Source organism: Amblyraja radiata, chromosome 32 (assembly GCF_010909765.2).
Source record: "Amblyraja radiata isolate CabotCenter1 chromosome 32, sAmbRad1.1.pri, whole genome shotgun sequence".
Lineage (NCBI taxonomy): Eukaryota > Metazoa > Chordata > Chondrichthyes > Rajiformes > Rajidae > Amblyraja > Amblyraja radiata.
The window spans coordinates 21,042,031-21,055,315 of record NC_045987.1 but is presented as its reverse complement, the minus strand read 5'-3'; the positions used below and the strand labels follow the sequence as shown (position 1 = coordinate 21,055,315).

At 45.2% G+C, this 13,285-nt stretch overlaps 1 protein-coding gene across 3 annotated transcripts in view; it reads right to left on the bottom strand.

Moving 5' to 3' along the window:
* nek6 (NIMA related kinase 6) overlaps window positions 1-13,285 on the bottom strand; it is a 114,240-nt gene that overhangs the window by 18,214 nt on the left and 82,741 nt on the right. For all 3 annotated transcript variants that reach the window (XM_033048750.1, XM_033048751.1, XM_033048749.1), the window contains exon 8: window positions 3,731-3,825. In XM_033048750.1, the coding sequence (XP_032904641.1) occupies window positions 3,731-3,825 (95 nt within the window). The remainder of the gene's footprint in view (window positions 1-3,730; window positions 3,826-13,285) is intronic.

Genomic DNA, 13,285 nt, shown 5'->3' with positions numbered 1-13,285 from the left:
GGACTAGAGTAGATGGACATGTTGGTCTGCATGGGCAAGTCCGTCTGAAGGGGCCTGTTTCCACACTCTATTACTCTACAACTCTCTCTCTCTCTCTCTCTCTCTAAATAGAAGAACCCTTTTCCTGCACTGTTGCTCATTAGTTCCAAAATCTGCCACCAGGGATAACTTCCTGTCTGAAGTCTGAATAACTAACGTCTGAAGAACGGTTTCGGCCCGAAACGTTGCCTATTTCCTTCGCTCCATAGATGCTGCCTCACCCGCTGAGTTTCTCCAGCACTTTTTTCTACCAGGGATAACGTTATCCCAGCATCTACCCTTCAAAATCACCATTTCATTCTTTGAATCTGCAGCAAGCTCCTCCCCAGCTATTGTGTGCAGTTCTGGTCGCCCCATTACAGGAAAGATGAGGAGCTTTGGAGAGGGTGACGGAGAGATTCACCAGAATGTTGCCTGGATTAGAGGCAATGAGGTCCAAGGAGAAATTGAACAAACCAAGATTGTTTTCTCCAGAATGACGAAGATTAAGGGTTGATCTGATAGAAATTTACAAAATTATGAAAGGTTTGGATAGGGTAGATAATCAGAGTCTTTTCCCAAAGGTGGAAATATCAAATGCTAGATTGCAAATCAAACATTGACACAACAACCCAAGGGCTAGATTCTGGCAGAGTTGGCGTGAAAGTGGGGGATGTAGGATTAGTGTTAGTGGGTAGTTGTTGACCAGGCAGACCTATGCTCAAGGGATTTGTTAAGACGCTGAGTGACTCTGTGAACTCCAGGAAACAAACAGGTTTTACCTCACAATTAATAGTAACCAGAATACACCAACTAGTTGAGTTACTGTACATCAGGTGGAAACAGATAAACTCTTGAAATAAAGCATAACGTTGCAACCAGTTTCCGAGCTGGTCAGGGACAGTTCAGACATGATGGGCCGAACTGCCTTCGTCCCTGCAGCAACTTCCCCCTGCATTTCAAGGGAGTGTCTCATCCTCATTTCAGGCTGATTTACATCAGCTTGGCGCGCAGTGTTTGAGCACTGGCTAGATTTATGTCTCTGCTTCTGTTTACCATGCAGTTGTTCTGAAAATTGGACCTTTGGGTAATTATTGAATATGCATTGTTTAGTTTTTGTTATTAAGCAACTCGATGCCTGACAATGGGACTGTCAGAATCAGTAAATGAGATTACTGATTTGTTCTCTTCGAGTTACCCACATTGTTCAGATATCCAGTGCGACCATGCACTTCAACCTACTATTCAGACATTGTGAAAGTAATTCGTAACAAAAAAACGCACTGGTGCACAAAACACAACAATAGGTGGGTAAATGTGTGCCATAGTCTAGGGCGCAGACAGGTCTTACCATGGGTGTGAGTGAATTGTGCTAATTGGGACATCCCTGGACCTTATAAGTGGATTGGAGGGTTTTAGCTATGATGCGACGTTGGACAAACTTGGATTGTTCTCTCTGGAGTGTTGGTGGCTGAGGGGAGACGTGGTAGAAGTTTATAAAATTACGAGAGGCATAGATAAGATAGACAGTCAGAACCTTTTTCCCAGGGTGAAAATATCAAATAAGAAAGGGTATAACTTTACATTATATTTTAATACATCCTCAATCCTGAGGGACTACCCAGAATACTGGTTGACATTAGTTAACACACACTGGATAACAGGGGCGTGCATTGGATAACATGTTGTTCGCTGGATAACAGTGTCCACTGGATAACAGTATACACTGGATAACTTTCAGTATACTGGATGGCATGGCATATCTGGATTAACACCATGCACTAGATAGCACGGTGTTCACTGGATAACAGTGTCCACTGGATAATAGTATACACTGGATAACATACCAGGTATACTGGATGACATGGTATATTTGGATTAACACAATATCCATTGGACAACACAAGGGTATACTGGATGGCATGGTATACAGTATTTGCATTAACACAGTGTACGCTGGATAGACTAGTGTCAATTAATCTTAGTTAGAAACAGAACTGCAACCTGTGGAGAGATTACGATGCAATATGAACAAATTTCATTCAACATTCAGATTAATTGAAGTTTTCGGCAACGTTAAATTTTGCACGATAATTGATTTTAATGATAATTCATACATTAGTCTGGGCAAGGTGTGTAGGGAGGAACTGGTTTAAATCGAAGATGCTGGAGTAACTCAGCGGGACAGGCAGCATCTCTGCGGAGAAAGAAATGAGTGACGTTTCGGGTCGAGACCCTTCTTCAGACTGAAGTCTGACCCTTCTTCAGTCTGATGAAGCGTCTCGGCCCAAAACGTCACCTTTTCTCCAGAGATGCTGCACTGAGTTACTCCAGCATTTTGTGTATCTTTGGTCTGGACAAGACTGGCCACAGGCTGACCCGTGGCTCATGTTGGCGAGGCTGGTGTGAAGCTGCGTGCCGGGTCTAGCATTAGTCCTGTCTGGTACACGCGCTCCTCGACACTGAACACAACTATTTATCTTCACCCATCGTTTTAACTGCCGCCGTCTATCCAGGAGCAGTTTGATATTAATCTCTCTCTCTCTCTGGCCACCCCTCGTACATCTTACTCTGTCGGCACTGATGGAAGCGGTAATCTATTTTTCTGCATCAGTTACTGAATTAGAGTTAGAAAAATGTTCAGTCGCCCAAGGGAGTCAATTTCCCAACTTCATTCTTGCCGATCCTGAGCTGAGCTGAGCTGAGGAGAACCTGTTATCTCCAGCTTCATCCCACAAGGGCCCAGATCCCAGACTGACGATTCCTCTGGTCTTCAAGCCCGGCACCAAGGCCTCTATCGTGTAATGTAACCCAGACTGTGTGCACGGCGGAGCAGTGGTAGAGTTGCTGCCTTACAGCGCCAGAGACCCTGATTCGATCCTGACTATGGGTGCTGCTGTACTGAGTTTGCATGTTCTCCCTGTGACCGCGTGGGTGTTCTCCGGGAACTGCGGTTTCCTCCCACGCTCCAAAGACGTGCAGGATTGTAGGTTAACTGGGTTCTGTAAATTGTAAATTGTCCCTAGTGTGTCGGATGGGGTGATCGCTGGTCGGCGTGGACTCGATGGGCCGAAGGGCCTGTTTCCATGCTGAATATCTAAAATCTCCACAATTAGCTGCACACTCTGTCCCTCTTACAAGTGAATATGTGAAACATATTAGAGTTTTGGAATAAGAGAGTAAGGAAATAGGCCCTTTGGCCCATCAAATTCATGCCATCCATCGACCACTCATTCAGACCAATCCTACATCAATTCCCACATTCCTGTCAACTCACTGCACACAATTTACAGCAGTAGATTAACCTGCCGACTCGCATGTCTTTGGGATGTGAGAGAGAACCAGAGCACCCAAGCAGTCATGTGGACAACGTGCAAACGCCACACAGACAGCAACCAAGGTCAGGATCAAACCAGGACCTGGTAAAATTGTATTATGATCGCTGGTCGGCGCGGAATCAGTGGGCTGGAGTGCTGTATCTCGAAAGTCAAAAGTCTAAAGTAAAATCTAAATCTTTCCCCACTCATCTTAAACCTCTGCCCTCTGGTTCTTGATATCCCTACCCTGGTAAAAGACTCTGAGCATTCAGCCTATCCATTCCCCTTGTAATTTTATACACCTCTGTAAGATCACCCCTCAGCCTCCTGCACTCCAAAGAATAAAGCGCTATAGAGACCGCTCTAAAATTCAGCTAAGCATGGTTACAGCTTACCTCATATAATAAGCAGCCAAGCGACCAAACATCGGATTTGAAGTTGTAACCATTTTCATGTATTCTTTCTGGAGACATGTAGTACGGCGTTCCAACTGTAATACAAAGGAAAACACTGAAACTACAGCCTACAGCTTTATTAGCGACAAGTTCTTAGATCAACGTCGAAGGACGCCATTGAGCCCAGGCCCGTTCCCATGGGAACGATCCCATGTGCAAAGCCTGGCAAGTGACAGGTGGATATAGTCATTCGATCTTTTCAAAAGGGTATGGAACCGAGGCAACAAGATGGAAGTTATCCCATCAGTCAACCTACCACCTAGTCAACGTCAAGCTATGGCAAGCTACCGACAACCAGAGACCCATTAGGATGTCCACCTACGACCACACCTATGACAACCTACGACCACACAGGCGACAACATATGACAACCGAAGTCAACCTACGTCCACCCGACAACTGGCGACAACTGAAGACAATTCAGAAGCCGGCACCTGTCGCCGGATGACGTAGGTTGACATTGGTAGTCGCCAATGGAATTCACCGAAGTCATCACCCGGCGACAACCAACGTCACCTGGTGACAACCAACGTCACCTGGCGACAACCTACAACAGCACCTACGACAGGAGAAGACAAGCTACGTCAAGCCCACATTCGCCGAAAGGTTTTGAACATTTCAAAATGCAGCGGCGACAATAAAAAAGTTACGACTCTTTTAGGCGACTTGAGGAGACAACTCACGACCATACAGGCATCACCCCGCGACCATGTGGCGACAGCCTAGTCGTCAAAAAAGTCGCCTAAGTGGGACAGGGGCTTTATTGATATTGGTATATTATTGTCATGTTTTCCGAGAGAGTGTGAAAAGCTTTATTTTGGGTTCTCGAGGTAAATAAGACCAGACATGAGTACAATCAACTCATACACAAGTGGTGCAAAGAGAAAATAAAGCAGAGATTTATAGACTCTTGATTAGTAAAGGTGTCAAAGGTAATGAGGGGGAAGCAGGAGAATGGGGTTGAGAAGGAAAAATAGATCAGCCATGATTGAATGGCAGAGCAGAGTCAACTGGTCAAATGGCCTAATTCTGCTCCTATGTCTTGTGGTTTTAGGGTCAAATTTGGTGTTGACCTTTGACACGAGGACAGCGGGAGATTTGTCCCAGCAACTGTGACCAATGTTCTCAGGAAATGCCGCTCAAAAGAATAGCAATGTGTTCTTCCCAAGTCAACCTGAGGAAGTCCAAAGAACTTGATAATCTCCATTCTTCCATGGTAACTTTAGTGGCCGATGGGTGTCATTGGTAAGGCGCTACAGAAATTCATGACTCCTTCCAAATGCAGTCAAAACAGCACATTAAGAATGTCTCTTCAATGGCTGTTTGCATTTCAAAGCTCATGAAGCACATTGCATGCAATAATTCCTATTTACTGAGTGTGGAGTGCATTAGTGTGGGTTGATCCAAATTAAGAATGCAGAAACAAACTGCAGATGCTAGTTGATACCAAAGATAGATACAAAGTGCTGGAGTAACTCAGCAGGTCAGGCAGTATCTCTGGAGAAAAAGGATTGGTTATGTTTCAGGTTGGGACCCTCCTCAGACTGAATTAATTAATGACAATTAATTAATTAATTAAAAATTAATGAATTGAATAATTTAATTAAAACATTGATTTCTGTTGGACCATGTAGTGCGTTTGATAAGCTGCTGAATTAGCTACCGTCAGCCACAGACTGGTTCCTCCAGGATGCAGTACAGATTGCCACAGGAGATCCTTTTTCCCCTGTGGCCATTAAACTGTACAACACTTCCCCCTTCTGTCGTGGGGGAGACTGACTTCCCTCACACCCATCCCCCAGACCCCCCTCACCACCCCCGGATCCCCCCTCCCCCTCCCCAATCTTTTCACCTCCCCAATCCTTTCCACTCGTCACTTTAATTTCATGTTTCATGTATCTTGCATTTTATGACGGTAGGCAGATCAATTTCCCTCCTGGGATAAATAAAGTTCTACCTTATCGTATCGTATCGAAAATCTGCTCGAGTTTACAAATCCCAACTCATCCCTTGTATTTCCTTTAATTCCGTGGGTTCTGTACAAAAGCCGGGATTTTTTAAAATATTCACCACCACGGGGAAATTTGTGGTTCATTTGCATTTCTCCGATTCACAAGTATGAGCCTTTACAGCCAGAAAGCCCAGAAGGATTACAAGCTTCCTGGAGCTTAGGCAATATATGTTCAAGGCATCTCCTCGGGTGCAGACAGTGAGTGTTGCAGGCACTGGATCTACCTTTCAACAGAACACACTTAGCACAGGCGTATGTTCTAATAAGCGATAGGAACCTAAAACCCAAACAGGAACAGTTACAATCACTGCCCTGGAATGAAACATAACTCACACCACACGATGTGAGATGCTCCCAGATTAAGGGTGGTGAATCTGTGGAATTCATTGACAGCTGTGGAGGCCAAGCCAATGGATATTTTTAAGGCGGTCATTGTCAGATTCTTGATTAGTCCAGTGTTAAGGGCCTGTCCCACTTGGGAGTCATTTACGCGTCATTTACGCGACATCATTTACACGTCACGACGCCATGCATGCATTACGCGGGCGTGGTGGCGTATGCAATGACGCGCGGTAGCGTGCGGCGCCCCAGGATTTTGGGATTCTCAAATCCTTCGCGTGCGACGTGCGTGACGCGCAAATGACACCCAAGTGGGACAGGCTCTTTAGGTGTTATGGGGGGAAGGCAGGAGAATGGGGTTGAGAGGGAGAGATAAATCAACCATGATTGAATGGCAGAGTAGACATGATGGGCTAAATGGCATAACTCTGCTCCTATAACTAGGTATGTTGCAAAGCATACCTGAAGATCGCTGAAAATCTGTCCCAGCCCGTGTGCGCGATTTTGGCGCCGTTTAGAGGGGGGCGGGTTTAAAACGCGATTTTCCCTAGGCTGTTCAAATCGAGGTTTTTCAGCCTAGTTAATTATTAACGAAAAATCGCTGGAAGATTCCGTAGCTGGAGCTATTTTTAGTTTTAAGGACTTTCTTTACTTGTTATAGTAGGTTAAAAATTAACCTCTAAACCCACGACCGCTGACAACGGGTCGGATCTCATACAGGGGAAAACGGAAGGTAGGCTGTTTATTTTTACGTTAAAAAGGGCTTCTTAAGATCCCTTTATACAAAGTTTAATGTTGCGAGTAGCTAATTTGGGCCCCATTATATCCCGCAGTATTTTTCTGGGCATTTGAGGGCACAAATCTACCGCAATGTGAACGTTCTAAACCAGCGCGTTCACAGGGTCCCACTAGAAAGCTGATTTAAATGGACTTTAATTTACAGCGATTGAACACTAAATTCCTTCCATTTGGTCTATAAATTAATGTAAATGAGATTTAAAAATCATGTTTTATTGTGAATTATTTGTGAATATTATTTGGACACTTAGGCTATTTAAAAATGTTAATCATTTATTAAGAAATGGATAGATGTTTAGATCTAGTAATTGAAGTTTGAAATTAGCTACAATTGGGTAACTAACTAATTATATGCTTTAATTTCAGGTCATCCAAGTAAGATTATTTTATATTTGTTTCAGAATGCTTCAATCCATGATAACTGAAAATTTCATTCAGTTCTCTTAATTTTTAAGAAAGTTATGTGCTTTTGACTGTCCACGATCACAGCTTTTTTGTTATGTCCATAGAAAATCAATAGGGAACAAGATGCTAATTTCCGAGTATGAAAATGGCCATAACATTTTAAATACTTGAGATATGAAAGTGAATTAGGTGTCAAATTAAACTTCTTTTTATGCTTTATCTGATGGGATAAATTGCAGACTTGATTTTTCAAATCTCAAAATTTTGTAACATTGCTACTATAACTTATAAATTTAGTATATTCTACATGGGGTTGAAGAGATAGTTTATTTTTTTTAGTAACCAAAGTTATCAACGTATAATTTTTTGTGTGTTGGAAAACAAATATATAGTGGCACAGCTGGTAGACTTGCTGCCTCACACGCCAGAGATCTGTGTTCGAACCTGTCCTCAGGCACTGTCTGTTGAATTTGCACATTCTCCCTGCAAGCGTGTGGGTTTCCTCCCACATCCCGAAGACGCATTGGCTTTGTAGGTTAACTTGTCTGTAAAATTGTCCCTAATGTGTAGGGAGTGGGTGAGGAAAGTGGGATAACAGAACTTGTGTGAATGGGTGGTAGACAAAAAAGCTAGAGAAAATTAGCGGGTGAGGCAGCATCTATGGAGCGAAGGAATAGGCGACGTTTCTGGTCGAGACCCTTCTTCAGACCGATGTCGGATGGGGGGGGGGGTTGGGAAAAAGAAAAGAAAAGGCAGAGACAGTAGGCTGTGGGAGAGCTGGGAATGGGAGGGGAAGGAGGGAGAAAACAAGGACTACGTGAAATTGGAGAAGCCAATGTTCATACCGCTGGGGTGTAAACTACCCAAGCGAAATATGAGGTGCTGTTCCTCCAATTTGCGGTGGGCCTCACTCTGGCCATGGAGGAGGTCAGGACAGAAAGGTCGGATTCGGAATGGGAGGGTGAGTTGAAGTGCTGAGCCACCAGGAGATCAGGTCGGTTATTGCAAACTGAGTGGAGGTGTTGTGCAAAGCGATCGCCAAGCCTGTGCTTGGTCTCACCGAGGTTGATCATACGCTGAATAATCCAACCACATTTTTGTTTGGAAGTGGAAAGAAATAATAGAAATTGCATTCATTGCAAGGTATAAAAATACTTGAGATACTGTATTGTAGTTTTGCTGCATGTCATTGTGGTATATCATGTCTTGATTGGTGAATATGTTTAGTTTGTGACTTTATTTGAAGCAGAAATAATATGTGAATGCTTCATTGAGCATAATTCCGACTGGTAACTACGCACTTCGTCCAAGCACATTATCACACGTGTCATGCAAACCGTCTTAAATGACCACCTAAACTGTAATTTGGCAACATAAAAAGCTGCCGAGGTTGCCCGGCTGGCAACAGAGAAAAAAAGTTAAGTGAGAGCCCTGCTATATCCATGCATCTGGCTTTATATTTCACTTCTTATATGAATCTTTGCACAACCCCAATCCTTTCCACTCGTCACTTTAATGTCATGTTCCATGTATCTTGTGTTTTAGGACTGTTGGCAGATCAATTTCCCCCCTGGGATAAATAGTTATATCATATCGTATCGTTCCTTCGACCAGATCGGTCCATGAACCAAGATCGCTCTCCTCACCCGGCCATTTTTGTGTTCCGGGGGCTCCTCCTGCAGCTGACCTAGAAGGCGCTGGAGGCGTTACCCTGCTTCACCCTGGTACTGGCCCTTGCTCCTCACGTCCGTCGTCTCCAGTGGCTCCCTCCCGACAAGTCTTCAGCTCCTCTGGCGGGTTCCCGGTTCCGTGGCCGCGGCACCTCAGGAAGGCCTCCGCCGCGCGCCCTTTGTGGGTTGTGTTGAGATTGAAACTATCACCTCATTTCCAAGCGGTTTGACAGTGTTTGTGATGTGAATGAGCGCAGCCCCCAATACTTTATTGACCATTTGTGCTTCAGGCCGCTTGCATTTATAAACCGGCTTTGTGCAGCTGATCAGCCTTCCCTCCCAGTAGCACATCCTCAGATGATGTGTTTTTACTGCAGCCAGCAAAGTGGCAAATGCACTGAAGATTTTGCCCTGACGAAGTGGCGCAGTCAGGGCAGCACAGTGGTGCAGCAGGTAGAACCACTGCCCCACGCTGCCGGAGAATCAGGTTCGTTCCTGACCTCGCAGTCTATCCATACGGAGCACGTTCTCCCCATAACAGCGTGGGTTTCCTCTGAGTGCTCCGGTTCCCTCCTTCATCACTAAGAGGTGCGGGTTTGTAGGTTAATTGGCCTCTGTAAATCTCCCCCAGTGGGCAGAGAGTACATATTGAAGTGGGATAACATGGAACTAGTGTGAGCGGATGATCGATGGTCAGCGCGGACTCAGTGGGCCGTGGGGCCTAGTTCATGCTGTATCTCTAAACTAAAAAAAAAACTAAAAAGCTAAAAATAACGAATGGGCCGTTGCGTCTTTACTTTTGGTGGAGAAATGCTCGTTTTGAAATTTGACTCTTCAGAAGAGAGTGACAAGCTGCATGTCCTTTGTGACCTATCCACCATACTGTGGGCACATCCGATAATGAGCCTGCTCTTGCAAAATGCCCAAAACTTCCAATTTAATCATCTTGGGCCTGCAAACACACCACATTAGTCACTATGACAGGGTTAGCATTTCAGAGAGTATTATTAATAAAGAAATTGGTCAAGTATAATATTCTTTGCAGCAATTAAACTACTGCTGCTAAAGGTAGTGTATCAAAATATGTACTCAGGAACACTCCAGCAAGGAGGAATCTCAGTTCTGTAATAGACCTGGCTGTATTTTTTCATTATTTTATGTCTTCTTGCTGTTTAATTTGCTTCCAAAAATCCTGTAAACCCACAAATCAAATTGCTCTGGCCTTAGGAAGCAGATACATTTATGACTCATTAATCGCTGCACATTCGTCATGTTAAAATTTTTGCTGGCTGTACAGGAAATGTGGCTTTTGTTAGCGAGCTCCATTTGCACAACGAGAGATTGTACTCCACCCCCCCCCCCCCCCCCCCGCCTCCATTCAAGACCAGTCCTGAATTGTACCTCACTGGTGACCCTCAGACTATTCTTGTTCGGACTTTGCGAGCTTTACTTTGCACTAAACATTATTCCCTTGACATGTATCCATACACTGCGAATGGCTCCAGTGTAAACTCCACGCCGACAGCCTTCGTGGTCAGGATCGAGCCCCGGGTGTCTGGCCTCGCGAGGGAGCTGCTCTAGCAGCTGTGCCACTGTGCCACACACATTGTCAATGAGTCATTAGGTACAATTAAGGGAAATTTCTGATATTCCAGCAGACTCAAGTGAATGAACACTGCACGGTAGCCTCGACAGTGAGAGGCTGAAAGATAACACAGTACAGCTTGTGGTAACAAATGAATCAGTTCAGTTTAGCTTATTGTCACCTGTATCGAGGTACAGTGAAAGGCTTTTAATGCATACTAACCAGTCAGCAGAAAGACAAATCATGATTACATTCCGGCCATTTCCAATGTAGATACATGATGAGCGAACAACGTTTAGTGCAAGGTAATGCCAGCAAAGTCCGATCAAGGATAGTCCGAGGGTCACCAAAGAGGTAGATATTAGTTCAGTACTGCTCTCTGGTTGTGGTGGGTTGATTCAGTTGCCTGATAACAGTTGGGAATCACTGAACAAGCCTGCGGTACATTGTATCAGCTGAATAACAGCTCTCAATCTAACCTGTCACGTTTACTCCCACGTGTTGTACTAGACATGTGCACGGATCCCACGCACCAAGCGCGGGGGAAGCCATTTCATCCTTTTTCCGTTACACTGACACTCTGTCACTTCACTCTTGTCCGCCTGCTAGTTTTTGGCAAATAGGAGACACCACCTGGAGTGATGTGTTTGATGTTCGTTCTGTTCCTCTCATTAATTACTCTCCTTCCCTGACACTGGGGGACTGTTTCTGCACCAGCCAAGCTGATCGGACCCTCTGTTCAGTGATACTCTACACCGATTCAATGCCAGACGAGCCAGCGCAGGCAAGGGAAATAAATTAATGACTGGACCCATGAGGGCGGCACAGTGGCACACTGTTAGAGTTGCTGCCTGGCACCACCAAAGACCTGGGATCGATCCTGACTATGGGTGCTCCCTGTACGGAGTTTGCACGTTCTCCCCTTGACCGCGTGGGCTTTCTCTGGGTGCTCAGGTTTCCTCCCACACTCCAAAGACGTAAAGGCTTGTAGGTTACTTGGCTTCCGTAAAAGTTGTAAATTGTCCCTAGTGTGTAGGATAGTGCTAGTGCACGGGGTGATCGATGGTCAGTTCGGACTTGGTGGGCCGAAGGGCCCGTTTACACGTTGTTTCTATAAACTAAACTAAATTAAGATTAGATCATTAAAATTAGTTCAAGAGGAGGTAGATGAATCTTTGACAGATTGATTTAGGGTGACATTGGGGTGCAGCTGGTGGAGCTGCTGCCTCAAAGTGACAGAGACCCAGGTTCGATCCTGACCTCGGGTGCTGTCTGTGTGGTGCTTAGACCTTCTCCCTATGACCAGGTGGGTTTGCTGCCTCAAAGTGACAGAGACCCGGGCGATCCCGTTTCCTCCCACATCCCAAAGGCACTCAGATTTCCCGGTTAAATGGCCTCCGTAAATTGCCCCTAGTTTGTAGGGAGTGGATGAGAAAGTGGGATAACATAGAACTGTTGTGAATGTGTGATCAATGGTCGACCTAAGGGCTGGTTCCCATGCCGTATCTTTCAATCAATCAATCAATCAAAGATAGACACAAAGAGCTGGAGTCACTCAGTGGAAAAGGCAGCATCTCTGGAGAGAAGGAATGGGTGACGTTTCGGTCGAGCCCCATCTTCAGACTGGTTCAGGATAAGGGAAACGTGAGATATAGACGGTGATGTGGGGAGATAAAGAACAATGAATGAAAGATACGCAAAAAAGCAATGATGATAAAGGAAACAGGCCATTGTAAGCTGTTTGTAGGGTGAAAACGAGAAGCTAGTGTGACTTGGGTGGGGAGGGATAGAGAGAGGGAATGCCGGGGCTATCAATCAATCAATGGCTGTGATGATGTGGCATGGAAGAGTTGTTGAATGAGAGGTACAGGAGGGGGAAGACCATTCAGCCCATCTACCACCCATTCACAGTAATCCTATCCTAACACATTTCTTTCACCCCATGTTCCCATCAATGCCCATTCCCCCAAGATTCTACCACTCCCCTCTGCACTGGGGCACTTCACAATGCCGACAGTCCCGCACGTTTTTGGGATGAGGGAAGGAACCCACGTGGTCAAAGGGAGTACATGCAAACTCCACGCAAACAGCTGGGGCCAGGATCGAACCACTATTGCTGAGAGGCCTGGGGTATAAAAACATAGAAAATAGGTGCAGGAGTAGGCCATTCGGACCTTCGAGCCTGCACCGCCATTCAATATCATGGCTGATCATCCAACTCAGTATCCTGTACCTGCCTTCTCTCCATACCCCCTGATCCCTTTAGCCACAAGGGCCACATCTAACTCCCTCTTAAATATAGCCAATGAACTGGCCTCAACTACCTTCTGTGGCAGAGAATTCCAGAGATTCACCACTCTCTGTGTGAAAAATGTTTTACTCATCTCGGTTCTAAAAGATTTCCCCCTTATCCTTGAACTGTGACCTCTTGTTCTGGACTTCCCCAACATCAGGAACAATCTTCCTGCATCTAGCCTGTCCAACCCCTTAAGAATGTTGTAAGTTTCTATAAGATTCCCCCTCAATCTTCTAAATTCTAGCAAGTACAAGCCGAGTCTATCCAGTATATCAGCCATGATCGTGTTGAATGGTGGCCAACAGTTATTTCCTCCTGAGATTGAATCACAGACGCATAGAAAGCTATGGAGCATGGTGAATGGGTATCAACATGAACATGACGGGCCGAA